Source organism: Bos taurus, chromosome 2, assembly GCF_002263795.3.
Source record: "Bos taurus isolate L1 Dominette 01449 registration number 42190680 breed Hereford chromosome 2, ARS-UCD2.0, whole genome shotgun sequence".
NCBI lineage: Eukaryota > Metazoa > Chordata > Mammalia > Artiodactyla > Bovidae > Bos > Bos taurus.
The window spans coordinates 26,401,996-26,415,809 of record NC_037329.1 but is presented as its reverse complement, the minus strand read 5'-3'; the positions used below and the strand labels follow the sequence as shown (position 1 = coordinate 26,415,809).

The 13,814-nt window shown below is 34.9% G+C and overlaps 1 protein-coding gene across 1 annotated transcript in view; it reads left to right on the top strand.

Moving 5' to 3' along the window:
* UBR3 (ubiquitin protein ligase E3 component n-recognin 3) overlaps positions 1 to 13,814 on the top strand; it is a 205,240-nt gene that overhangs the window by 101,791 nt on the left and 89,635 nt on the right. Inside the window, exons 20-23 of the mRNA XM_059878117.1 lie at positions 1,135 to 1,276; positions 4,542 to 4,646; positions 6,017 to 6,190; positions 8,232 to 8,692. Of these exons, the coding sequence (XP_059734100.1) occupies positions 1,135 to 1,276; positions 4,542 to 4,646; positions 6,017 to 6,190; positions 8,232 to 8,692 (882 nt within the window). The remainder of the gene's footprint in view (positions 1 to 1,134; positions 1,277 to 4,541; positions 4,647 to 6,016; positions 6,191 to 8,231; positions 8,693 to 13,814) is intronic.

Genomic DNA, 13,814 nt, shown 5'->3' with positions numbered 1-13,814 from the left:
GTGATTTGGCTTTCTTAGGTTTACTAGAATCATCCACATAGCCATTTGCTTTCCGATTAACAAAATTTTCGTTCTCTTTCCCTTTTTGGATTTTCCTCATCCTGTGCTTTTCATTAAAAAAAAAAAAAAATACTGTTACTATTATTGTCATTGGAGTTTTGAGTGAAAGTAAAATTAAATATTTATGTTCATTATGTCATTTTAACTTTGAATGCTGAATGTATGACTTACATTCTCTGGATTACTGGGTGAAATTGAACCTTTAAAAAAAAACTTAATTTCCCTTCATGATTCTTGCATTGAAAGTGGTGTATGGATTATCTTTGATGGCTTTTTGGTTAGATTGTCTAAATTTTATTAGTTCTCAAGTTTTATTTTTTTATATTTGGATCTCTAATCCACCTGGAGTTGATTTTTATAGAGTGAAGTAGTGATTTATTTATTTTTTTCCCCCTGCAGAAAACCACCTCCAAGACTATTTACTGAAGAATCCATGCTTTTCTCACTGATTTGTAATGCTAATTCTGTCATATACAATTGATCCTCATTATTTTCAAATTCTATATTTTCTAATTTGACTACTTGGTAAATTTATTTGTAAACCTTGAATCAATACTCAGAGCACCTTACTGGTTATTTACAGATTTGTGTGGATGTGCAGAGGGCACCTAGATTCAAGTGGGAAAAAGCAAAACTCTGCCCTCTTGTTTCAGCTCATACTATAGACAAGGGTCCTCTTCATGGTCAGTTCAGTGCTATGTTTTTGAATTTTTGTCCTTTGGTGATTTTGCTGATTTTGCTGTTTAGAATGTCTCCCACATGGAGTACCAGAGCACCATGTAGTGTTGCTGAGGGCAAGAAGGCTTTGATGTGCCTTACAGAGAAGATTTGTTGTTAGATAAGCTTTGTTCAGGCTGTTACAGTGCTCTTGGCTGTGAGTTCAATAGTAATGAATCAATAGTATGGTATATCCAGAAAAAGGGTAGAGGAAATTTACTGGTCTGTACATAAAGTTATTACAAAAAGTGCTAAAGTAGCATGTATCGTATGTGATTGAAGCTATGGAATCACCATTTAAATCACAGTTTAATCTTGTGTCTATCATCTAATTTTGGTTTTATTTTATTTTTATAGTTTAAAACAGAGTGGAAAATTCCCTGGAAATCCTTGGCCACCCTATAAGAAAAGGACACCACTCCATCCCAGCTATAAAGGTCTCATGAGACTTTTGCACTGTAAAACTTTACACATTGTGCTATTCACTCTGCTTTACAAGGTACAGTAGTAATTTGACTAAGAAGACTAGATTAGAGTTTATTACCATAATTCTTAAATAAAAATGCCAAAAGATAATATGAACATAAAAGTACCATTTATAAAGCAAAGTGTATTTATATATTTAAGATGTGTGAGGATATGTCATAATCACGTGTATGTGAGTTGTATTCTTGTAATTTCAAATCTAAGTTGGAAAATAACAGAGCTACACCATTTGTTATGGGAAACTATTCATCCTATCAGTTTCAGACAGGAATTATTATACAATTAGATATAAAGAAAAAAAAAACTATTGCTTCTTCTAATTAGAATTTGAAAAATTAAAAATTAACTTAAAAGTAAAAAGTATGCCTATCTGTTAACAAATTTCCAATCACTACATATATATTATTTAAATTATTTAAGAAAATTAATATATTAAATTTAGTTAGCAGACATTTTTGTTTTTTTCTTAATGTTTGAGATACAAACAAATACAGCTGTTAGATTTCTATACCTTCTATTCTTTTTAACTCGACCCCATGATCAGTTTTTCATTTTACTTGCAAAAATTACTCCTATTAAAATTTTAGACATGGGCCTCAAAAAAAACCAATTGAATGGTTTATTTTCATTCATTTCTAAGAAAATTATTCAGTAAAATAATTTAAAATGTTCTCTTTTTTTAATTAAAATAGAATATTTTTCTTATTAAAAGGATATTTATAGTTTTGATCTTTTATAGACATTTTTCAATGTTTACTTAGTGCCAGATTTTGTTTCAGATGCTTTGTGTACACATATATACATTATTTTAATTCTAGTAGAAATCCTTATGAGTGACAGTTCTATTTTTATTCTCATCTCTCAGGTATGTTTTTTTAAACATTTTATTATGTAGTTTTGGTTGCACTGGGTCTTCATTGCTGCATGTGGGCTCTCTCTAGTTGGGGCAAGTGGGGACTGTTGATTGTGGTGTGGGGGCTTCTCATTGTGGGGGCTTCTCTTGTTGCAGAGCACAGGCTCAGTAGTTGTGGCTCATGGGCCTAGCTGCTCCACAGCATGTGGAATCCTCCTGGACCAGGGATCGAACCTGTGCTCCCTGCATTGGCAGGCGGATTCCCATCCTCTATACTACCAGGGAAGACCTCAGATATGTTTTTTGAGTTTTAGAGGTTAAATAACTGAATAAGGTTAAATAAGTGAATAAGTCAGTAAATCTTGATTTAAAAATTAAAGAAGACTACTGCAAATGATTTGTGTCCTTTCAAGTTATATTCTTTCAACATTTTCGTTTGCTTACTATAAGAATAATATTTCCTCAAAAATAGAAAGGCAGTATTTAGTTGTTACAAGATTACTATGACCGAGTTTTTAAAAATCTCAATTTTGTAATATCATTCCTGACTTTATGATAATAGAAGAACCTTTAATTGACACTGCGTTGGCAGGTTAGCTTTCTAAAAATCAGTGTCAGTAAACCATTTCATCTCCTGCCATGTTTAATATTAAAAAACTTTAATATAGAACATGTTAATAAAACTCTCCTGAAACCATCCTCTCTTTTATTGTAGTACCTAAAAAAGTTTTTTTGCTTCCTTAACCTTAAAGTTATACATTTGAAGCTGTAAGATGTAATACCACAGGTTTTCAAGCTAGAATTTATTTGATTTTAGCTAATAATGCTCTATTTATTAAAAGGAGGCAGAGTTGTAACGGTATGCAGTCATTGGAAGTCTGAAATCTGTGTTCTAGTGTTGCTTACGCTAGCTGAGTGTGTGGCTGAACCTTGGTTTCCTCCCTGTAGAGTCTTGGGTTAGAAGGATTACCTCTGTTGCCTGTCAACCTTCAGTCCCGCCTTACTGCTCTCCTGTTCTTCCCACCACCCGTCTACGCCACCTCCCTACTATTTGTTGAACACCAGTTGCTAGATATTATTTGAAGCAGATTAAAGATGTTAATCGTATAATCCTCACAATAATTCTGGGCTATTATTCCAGTTTTAAAGATGAGGAAACTTAAGACCAGATGTTGTTCAAGATCAAATAACTTCAGTATATACAAAATTTGTATAAAAACTCAGGTTTTTAAAAGGTTCTGAAAGTCTGTTCTCCTCACCATTGTGCCAGACAAAATATGAATGGAAAAGTCTTCTCAGTAGTCAGATGGAACATTAGAAAATCAGTGAACTGGAAGTCTTAATTTTTTAGTCACAGTAGATCAGCTCCTAAGTGACTAAGGCTTTTCCAAGCCCTCTCTGCTGTTTGGGCAGTTTCTAGGAGGCTCAGCCTAGACTGGCCTCTCTTTGTTCTCCCTAGTCTCCCCTGCAGCGGACAGTGCCACTCCCCACAGAATCTCTCGTTTGACTGGCTGGCTTTTTTTTTTTTTCTTTTTAATAATGAAGACAACAAGATGGCTACTAGGCTGTTTTTTCCTTACGGTATTTTATGTGTCTTCTGGTTAATAGTTTGTTGCATTATACTGAATGAGTGATTGGTATAGGTTAGCCCACCGAGTCCTGCATAAAATGTGTAAGGCTTGCATAATCCATTTATAAGGTCAGATTTGTCAGTGTTTCCTCAGCGCAACCTGTCTCCTAACCACTTTATTCTTTTTTCCTTTCTTGTATAAACCATGCAGTGCATACACATGTACACAGTGTGTGCACAGAACTGAACACTGAACACTGAGTGCAGAGCACTCAAGCTCAGGACTATAATTTTAGAGACAGATTTTAATAATATTAATGTTCCATAAACAATTATTTTGCTCCCAATTATATACCAGGTGGTGTGCTAAACACATTTGCATGAACTATCCTATTTAACAAACATTTATCTGATATCCTTGTAATCAGGAGAAAAGTGTCAATAACTTAGGATGTAAAATATTCCTGTTAAATTACTTTATTAGATACTGGTATTTTTATAATAATTGTTTTAGTGGATTATTTAATGTGTTAAACTTTAGGTGATCAGTGAACTAATGATTCTGAATATTGCTTAAAATACTGTGTAATCCTGGGAGGGGAACCTGTTTTTTTGGTTTTAGTTTGTCTTTTCACCAAGGTATATGTTTACTTACTTACATATCTGATTATGATATGTATAACACACATATGTATATATGATATGTATAACATATATATATATTATAACATATATATATAAATAACATATATATTATGTTACATTGGTCTATAAGGTTAAAATACTTTTTGATATTTAAGTGAAATATGTTTTATGGAAAAAAGTAATATGGGGCATTTTTTTTCCTTTTTAAAGATTTTGATGGATCATCAAAATCTTTCAGAACATGTACTCTGTATGGTTTTATATCTGATTGAATTAGGACTTGAAAATTCAGCTGAAGAGGAATCAGATGAAGAGGTAAATAGTTTATTATATTTTTAAATGTTAAAGTTGTGATATGCCTTAATAAAAGGTTGCATGTCATCTTGAAGGTATTTATTTTGTCTGAGTATCATATTTAGAAAAAAATCTTCTTAGGAACTTAGAAAGGCCCTTTTAAATCTTCAACTACATATGTTCTTTTAGAGATTTCACTAATATATAAAACTCTCATTTAGAGAATTATTGAATTTGAAGTTTGTAATTCATAATATGTAGATCTAAGAAAAGTTGTTAGTGCATTTTTTGCTGTGCTCAGATGCTCAATTATGTCCAACTCTTTATGACCCTATGGGCTGTAGTGTGCCAGGCTCCTCTGTGCTTGGGATTCTCCCAGCAAGAATACTGGCATGGGGTGCCATTTCCTCCTCTAGGTGATCTTCCCAACCCAGAGATTGAACCTGCATATCCTGTGTTGGCAGGCAGGTTCTTTACCACTAGTGCCATTTTTGTAGTTACTGGTCAGGAAGATCCCCTGAAGAAGGAAATGGAAACCCATTCCAGTATGCTTTCCTGGAAAATCACATGAACAGAGGAGTCTGGCGGACTACAGTCCATGAGGTCAGAAAGAGTGGGACATGACTGAGCAATTGAACTACACACACAGACACTGGTAAATAATTACGTTAGGACTTCAGTCTAGACATTCTAATAATTTCATTAGGGATTTTATTTTTGAATAGCAAATTCTTTCTGTAAAGATTTTAAGTTAATGGAGTAAGATTTGTTGTAAAGAAGAATGTTTACTTGAGAATATAAGTTGTTAATGTGTTTCAGGACTGTATAAGTATCATTTCCTTGAAAGTAATTGTTAGTTACTACAAACTGATTTTACAGTTAATTGATATTTTTCTCATTCTCTCCATACAAAAAGACAACAGCAATAGACAGACAAGTGAAAAGGCTAGGCAGTACTTGGTAGTGTTAAGCTGAGTCAACCTATATTCTTTCATAGATATTAAAAAGATCATTAATATTCCTCTAAGAATAAGTCAGACTTTTGATAGATTTTTCAGACTTCCTTCCACAGTTAGTCCAAATTAGTGTTATTTGACTGTATTATGAGTTATTTTTAATGGGTGATGAAAAGTATCCTGTACTGCATATTTCCAAATTGAAAAATGTATTTTCTTCTGGAGAAGTTTAGCTGACTTCCGTATTAGCATCAAGCAGTTTGTTTTTAAATTTTGTGTTTGCATTTGGTTTTATTCGCACTTCGTAGTTGGTAAATGTGACTTTAAGGGATTAAAGGATATAACAGGCAGTGAACCATTATTTGGGCTTGTTACATCTCCATTGTATCTTGGACCTCACTGACAAGATTTGTATTCATTATGTTTATGTTTCAGGCATCAGCATGTGGACCTGAACGTTGTCATGACAGTTGGTTTCCTGGTAGTAACTTAGTATCGAATATGCGACACTTTATAAATTATGTTAGAGTGAGAGTTCCAGAGACTGCTCCAGAAGTGAAGAGAGACTCACTTGCAAGTACCAGCTCTGATAGCTTGGGATCTTTACAAGTAAGTGTAAAAGTGAGAACAAAAAAGGCAAAGACTTCATTATATTAGGATGTGTCATTTAGATCATCTTATCATATCCTAGGACTTCCCTGGTGGCTCAGTGGTAAAGAATCTGCCTGCAATGCAGGAGATGTGGGTTTAATCCCTGGGTTGGGAAGATCCCCTGAAAAAGGAAATGGCAACCACTCCAGTATGCTTGCCTGGGAAATCCCACGGACAGAGGAGCCTGGCAGGCTGTGGCCTATAGGGTTGAAAAGAGTTGAACATGATTTAGCAACAAAACAACAACAAAAACAGTCATATCCAAAAGAAACATAAATGTGATTATAGATAACTTTAAATTGTCCTTTATATCTAAGCAACTCTGATATATCTAAGCAACTTCTTCCTCACCCATCTTTTTCCTTTAATCTGCCAGAGTTCACGTCGGCCTAAAGTTCTTCAAAGAGAGGTAGATGTATGTGATACTTGCATTAACTAGCAATGTGGCTTTAACTGGAAATGGGGACAAATGCTGAAGTATTGTGTGTGTATGTGTGTGTTTAATTAATATGGTTACAATAAAAAAAAAACATTTAATGTTTGTGTGCATTCTTTTTAAAATGCAGTAATTTAGGCTTTATTTTTAAAGAAAATCCACATTATTGAACTTAAAAAATAATACTGCATATTTAATAGTGAGCTTTTCTTAGTAGTGTTGGTATTTTGGGCCAATTATAAGACACACATTTTGTTCTGTTTACATTTAGCATTGTTACTAACATCTTAAAAATGAATGTTTCTGAAATCAAAATAAATTTTATCTTTAGTTGCCGGTGGCATGCCATTCACAACCCCCCTCTTTTTTTTTTTTTGCTTATATGATAGTTAATTAACTGATAAAATAAGCCCACAAAAAGCTTAAACTTCTTATGTTGTGTATTTGGACTCATTTTAAAAATAAGCTCTCTTATTGCATGTAGCTTAATTAATTTATAAAAAGCAGAAATTAAAAATCTTGAAATGACATGGCAGACAACTAAACCTAGATACTTCTAATTCCTACAATCTAGATTTTTGCAAGTAAAGAACATTGAATCGTACATTTCTTATTGAAACGAGTTCATTTGTAGGAACTTTATCTTTGACAGTATGCTTTTTCTGTGAACACCATAAAGAATTTTGAATAAAATATTGCAGTCTGTAAGAGGCAGCTTTTGCCTCTAATGCTGGTGGAGGGAACTTGACAAACAGCTTGGACATTTAAAAAAAAATGTGTATTAAGCTCAGAAAAGCTCAGCTGATTGAAACATTGTTTCTATGCTTGCTTTAAAAAATTTAGTGAAATCTATTAAACTGACTTGTATCTTAATTAAAAGATGATTTCTAAGAGCCCTAATGTAGTTTGACTGCTTTAGCAAAAAGGCTATTTTGAAGATAAATTATTGAGAAAAATAGTTTTAAAAAATCTGTTCAAATAAATAGTTATATTAAATATGAAAGATTAATTTTTAATCTTTTATTTCATTTTAGTAACTTAAAGCATTTATGTTAGAAGTAATTTTCAAACTTTTAAAGTTCTTTAAAAATGAAATTAATTAGCAGTTGAGATTCATTAACTTGGAAAAAATTAATTTATAATTTTCTTAAGTGGACGATATTGTGGTCTTCTAGAAGTTAGTCAGGAGTGTAGTATTCTTGATGAATGTCGGATAGCTTTGATTCCTTTAAACTGATGAAAGACTTAGTTTATGATTCCTTTTGAATATGGCTGTAGATACTACTGAAGCTTTGTCTATTTTCCCTGATAGGCTTAGGGGGCTTGCAAAAGAAGTTTACTGTGGATAATCTCCTTTTTCCTCATTGTTGTTTCCAGATTGAGTGGGACTAAGTATATTTGAGAGAAGTTAAGGGACAAATTTACTTAACAAATCTATTAAATAAGTCTTTGGATGAAACTTTGAACATATCCTTTGGAAAATGTAATTAATGCTAATATATTTTAAAACTGACCCTGAATAACCTTCTCTTGATTTTTCTTTCTTTCTCATTTGAATGGTAGAATTCTGGTACAGCTCAGGTTTTCAGCTTAGTAGCAGAGCGCAGAAAGAAGTTTCAAGAGATCATCAATCGCAGTAACAGTGAAGCAAATCAAGTGGTTCGTCCTAAAACTTCAAGTAAATGGTCTGCACCTGGTTCAGCTCCACAGTTAACTACAGCCATTTTGGAAATTAAAGAAAGTATATTGTCTTTGTTAATTAAACTTCACCACAAACTCTCAGGAAAACAAAATTCCTACTATCCTCCTTGGCTTGATGACATAGAAATTTTAATCCAACCAGAAATTCCTAAATATAGTCATGGAGATGGTATAACTGCAGTAGAAAGAATTTTACTAAAAGCTGCATTGCAAAGCAGAATGAACAAACGCATCATTGAAGAGATATGTAGAAAAGTGACCCCTCCTGTACCACCCAAAAAGATTACTGCAGCAGAGAAGAAAACACTGGACAAAGAAGAAAGGTAATTTTTATTTTTAGTGCTTTAAACTAAAGTATGATGCAGTTGAAGATTTTATGTTACCACCCCCACCCCCACTTTTGGTCATCTGAGGCTAGCTGTAATCATAACTGAATAGTTTGTAAGAAGAGGGGAATCAAAGATAGTCAGTGCTTGTACGTTTAGCATGCTTGAATTGGTTGAGTTTCTGTTCAGTGGCTCAGTTGTGTCCGACTCTTTGTGACCCCATGGACTGCAGCAGCGCGCCAGGCTTCCCTATTCATTGTCAGCTCCCGGAGCTTGCTCAGACTCACGTCCATTCAGTCGGTGATGCCATCCAACCATCTCATCCTCTTGTCCCCTTCTCCTCCTGCCCTCAATCTTTCCCAGCATCAGGGTCTTTTCCAATGAGTCAGTTCGTCACATCAGGTGGCCAAAATATTGAAGTTTCAACTTCAGCATCAGCCCTTCCAATGAATATTTCCTTTAAAAAATATTTAGGAAATAAAAAAATTTAGAAGAGGACTGATTTCCTTTAGGATTGACTGGTTTGATCTCCTTGCAGTCCAAGGGAATCTCAGGAGTCTTCTCCAACTTCACAGTTCAAAAGCATCAATTCTTCAGCTCTCAGCTTTCTTTATAATCCCATCTCTCACATCCATACATGACTACTGGAAAAACCATAGCTTTGACTAGATGGACCTTTGTCAGCAAAGTAATGTCTCTGGCTTTTTAATATGCTGTCTAGGTTGGTCATAACTTTTCTTCCAAGGAGCAAGCGTCTTTGTATTTCATGGCTGCAGTCACCATCTGCAGTCATTTTGGAGCCCTCCCAAATAATATCTCTCACTGTTTCCATTATTTCCCCATCTATTTGCCATGAAGTGATGGGACCGGATGCCATGATCTTAGTTTTCTGAATGTTGAGTTTTAAACCAACTTTTTCACTCTCCTCTTTTACTTTCTTCAAGAGGCTCTTTAGTTCTTCTTCACTTTCTGCCATAAGGGTGGTGTCATCTGGGTATCTGAGGTTATTGATACTTCTCCTGACAATCTTGATTCCAGCTTGTGCTTCATCCAGCCTGGGACTGACCCTGACATTAAATTACTACTCTAAACCTGTAGACCCCTTTGGAAAAGTTGCTGTTTTTTCTGTGGGGAACCTAATAATTCTCTTGCTGTTTTTTTTTTTTTTTTTTTTTAAAGTATTAATTCAACTTTAAGATCTTCCCTGGTAGCTCAGACAGTAAAGTATCTGCCTGCAGTGCAGGAGACCCAGGTTCCATCTCTGGGTTGGGAAGATCCCCTGGAGAAGGGAATAGCAACCCACTCCAGTATTCTTGCTTGGAGAATCCCATGGACAGAGGAGCCTGGCGGGCTATAGTTCATGGGGTCACGAAAAGTCAGGTACAAGTGAGCAACTAAGCATGCATGCGTAAACCTGTAGACCCCTTTGGAAAAGTTGCTGTCTGTTACTACTGTGGGAAATCTAATAATTCTCTTGTTATTTAAAAAAAATATTAATTCAACTTTAAATGATAGTAGAAAATAAAAGAAAAATTTTAATAATCCTTACTTTAACTATGGACATAATGTGATTTTTAATTTTGATTCTGATTGTTTTGTTTTTGCTGTTTGCTCCCTGCATCTGTAATTGTATAACTGGATTTGTTTCTAGCCGCATGAAAGCTTTTAAGTTACAAATGGTTGCTTAAACTCCTGCTACTGCTGTAGCTTCCTCCAGCTACTATTTGGGGCCCCTGGATCATATATCCTCAATATGAGGATTAGGAAAATATGTTGCCTCACCAATTTAGGGACAACGCCCCTTGTCAGCTCGAAAGTAGTTATGGAATGAGAACGACGCCCCTTTTCCCTAGACAACATAATTCTCCTAAAAGAAAAGGGGGGAATGAGAGAGTCAGTTCCTAGGCAGGTTGATAGGGAGTCTAGGGGTCCCCAAGGAGAGAGGGGTCTGGAATTCTCAAGGAGGAAGAAAGGACAAACTTTTTTTCTTTCTCCACATTCTTTAGGATTATATACCAATAATGTATCCTGCCTAAGGACAGTCTTTGGATTCAACTTTCTGTTATCTTAAAATGTTAATTATGGGAGTAGACCTGGTCTTTACAAGGATGTATCTTGCCTGAGGACAGTGTTATCTTAAAATGTAAATTATGGGAGTAGGTCTGATGAGGTCTTTACAACCTCCAGATATTCTTTGGATTATATAACTTCATTGTTAACACTAGCAAGCGGGTACTCTTTTTGCTGCCTTCTGATGCCTATGTCAGAAGCTTTCTCTGTCTCCTTTATACTTTAATAAAACTTTATTACACACACACACACACACAATTTGTTTTGGTTTCTTCTAGTGCTTTCCAGTCTTTCCTATATATGATCACAAATTGTTAAACAAGCAGTGTTTTAAAACTTTGATGGTTTTAGCTTTTGAAGATTTAGGTTGCTTTTAATTTGTTGTTGAATCATATTTATAAAACCTCTCCATTTTTCTTTAGACAGTGTTCTGTTTACCAAGATAAAGGAGGATAGGTGGCTCAGGATTAGCGGTAAAATTGACTTGCTCAGTTTTGTATGTTACTGAGTTTAAGGAAGGCATCCAGGTGAAGATGTTCAGTTGGATACAGGGTTAGAGACTTAGGTGAGAATTCTGAGTTACAGCTACAGATTTAGGCATATAGGTAATAGAGCCTTGTATATGGAAGAATATGGACAATAAAAGATGAGAACACTTAGTATAAAACTCAAGGGAAAAACATAAAAGAGATTAACTGAGGAAGGAGCACCTATAAAGGTGACTCAAAACGGGATGGTTAGAGTGAAATAAGAGGAAAACTGCAGAGAATGGCATTAGAGAGGCATAAGAGGAGGAGATTCAGAAAGGAAGAAAGATTGTTAAATGTTACAAAAGTTTAGGTAAGATTGGCAGTCCCATTTGATTAGTTAGGAGGTCATCCTTTGGTAACTGTAACAGAAGCAGATTTAATCATACATAGGTGTTCTTCATTTTTGCCATAATTTTGTTACAGATAATTTACAATAAAAGTATACATAAAACTTTTATTACATTAAAAATTTAGGAGAGTTCTTACTTCTCACAGTACTTTATAAATAGAAGTTGTTATATAATAACATAATTTAGGTGAAAGTCCATTAACTTTGAATTGGTAGACACCTAGAATTTAATAGATAAAATTGGAAAGTTAAAAATGAGGCACATTTTTTTTGTTGTTAACTAAGATTAGTCCTCTTCTAAATTGGTCACCTTTTGTTTTGGTTATAGAATAATGTCTATCTATTTTTTCAGGAAGATAAAAACATTCAGTGAATCAAAATTTATTCTATTTGGTTAAAGGCATTTTGTGATTATTATTCATAACATATAGATACTAGAGGACATAGTTCAGATGCTTTTTTTTTTTTTTTTTACAAAGGCTCTAATGCTTTTGTAATAAATAGTGACCTAAAAATTTAAGGCTTTTTTTGTTATGGGCTTATTTCCTTTGAGCAATGGTAGTATTGACAAGGACTTGAAACTAATTCTGTAGCAGATAGGTAACGATTAAAATGAATCAGTTTGAATCTCGCTATGTGGCTCACATTTTTTTCTCAATTTATTTTGGGTTTGGGGTTAAATGTCACAATAAAGGCAGAATAGTTTATGTACACATAATGATCTATTCCCAGGTACCTCAGCTGTAGACAAACTTGACATCACTTTCATAATAGATTGATGGTAGTTTAATCCCTAAGTCATGTCCCATGGACTATAGCCCACCAGGCTCCTCTGCCCGTGGGATTTCCCAGGCAAGAATACTGGAATGGGTTGCCATTTCCTCCTCCAGGGGATCTTCCCAACCCAGGGATCGAACTCGAGTCTCTTCCATCTCTTGCACTGGCAAACGGATTCTTTACCACTGCACTGCCTGGGAAGCCCTCATAACCGATTAACTCCATAGAAAACTAGGTACAGATAGAAAACTCTAGAAGGTTGTAACCGTATGCAACCTTAGTATGTCCACTTCTTAGGTCATAATGGAAAATTGCTGAGTTGTATGAATGTGCTAGAACTTGTGTCTTTTTGTTAATGGTCTTTATGCACATTTATGTCCAAGTTTAGAAAGGAATAACCTAAATTATGAAAAAATTCACAAGGGAAAAATAACAACACTCCTTTTCTAGAAATCATAGACAACTACTACAGAAATGCATTGTTAAGAACACAATTTAGCCAGTTAGAATGGCTGCGATCCAAAAGTCTACAAGTAATAAATGCTGGAGAGGATGTGGAGAAAAGGGAACCCTCTTACACTCTTGGTGGGAATGCAGACTAGTACAGCCACTATGGAGAACAGTGTGGAGATTCCTTAAAAAACTGGAAATAGAACTGCCTTATGATCCAGCAATCCCCCTTCTGGGCATACACACTGAGGAAACCAGAAGGGAAAGAGACACGTGTACCCCAATGTTCATCGCAGCACTGTTTATAATAGCCAGGACATGGAAGCAACCTAGATGTCCATCAGCAGATGAATGGATAAGAAAGCTGTGGTACATATACATAATGGAGTATTACTCAGCCATTAAAAAGAATACATTTGAATCAGTTCTAATGAGGTGGATGAAACTGGAGCCTATTATACAGAGTGAAGTAAGCCAGAAAGAAAAACACCAATACAGTATACTAACGCATATATATGGAATTTAGAAAGATGGTAACAATAACCCTGTATACGAGACAGCAAAAGAGACACTGATGTATAAAACAGTCTTTTGGACTCTGTGGGAGAGGGAGAGGGTGGGAAGATTTGGGAGAATGGCATTGAAACATGTATAATATCATATATGAAACGAGTCGCTAGTCCAGGTTCGATGCATGATACTGGATGCTGGGGGCTGGTGCACTGGGACGACCCAGAGGGATTGTATGGGGAGGGAGGAGGGAGGAGGGTTCAGGATGGGGAACATGTGTATGCCTGTGGCGGATTCATTTCGATATATGGCAGAACCAATACAATATTGTAAAGTTTAAAAATAAAATTAAAAAACACAATTTAAAACGATACCCATTTAATTTTCTTATTTCTGTTGAAGTCACCTGGTGTGTCTGAGTCTCTGCTCAGAG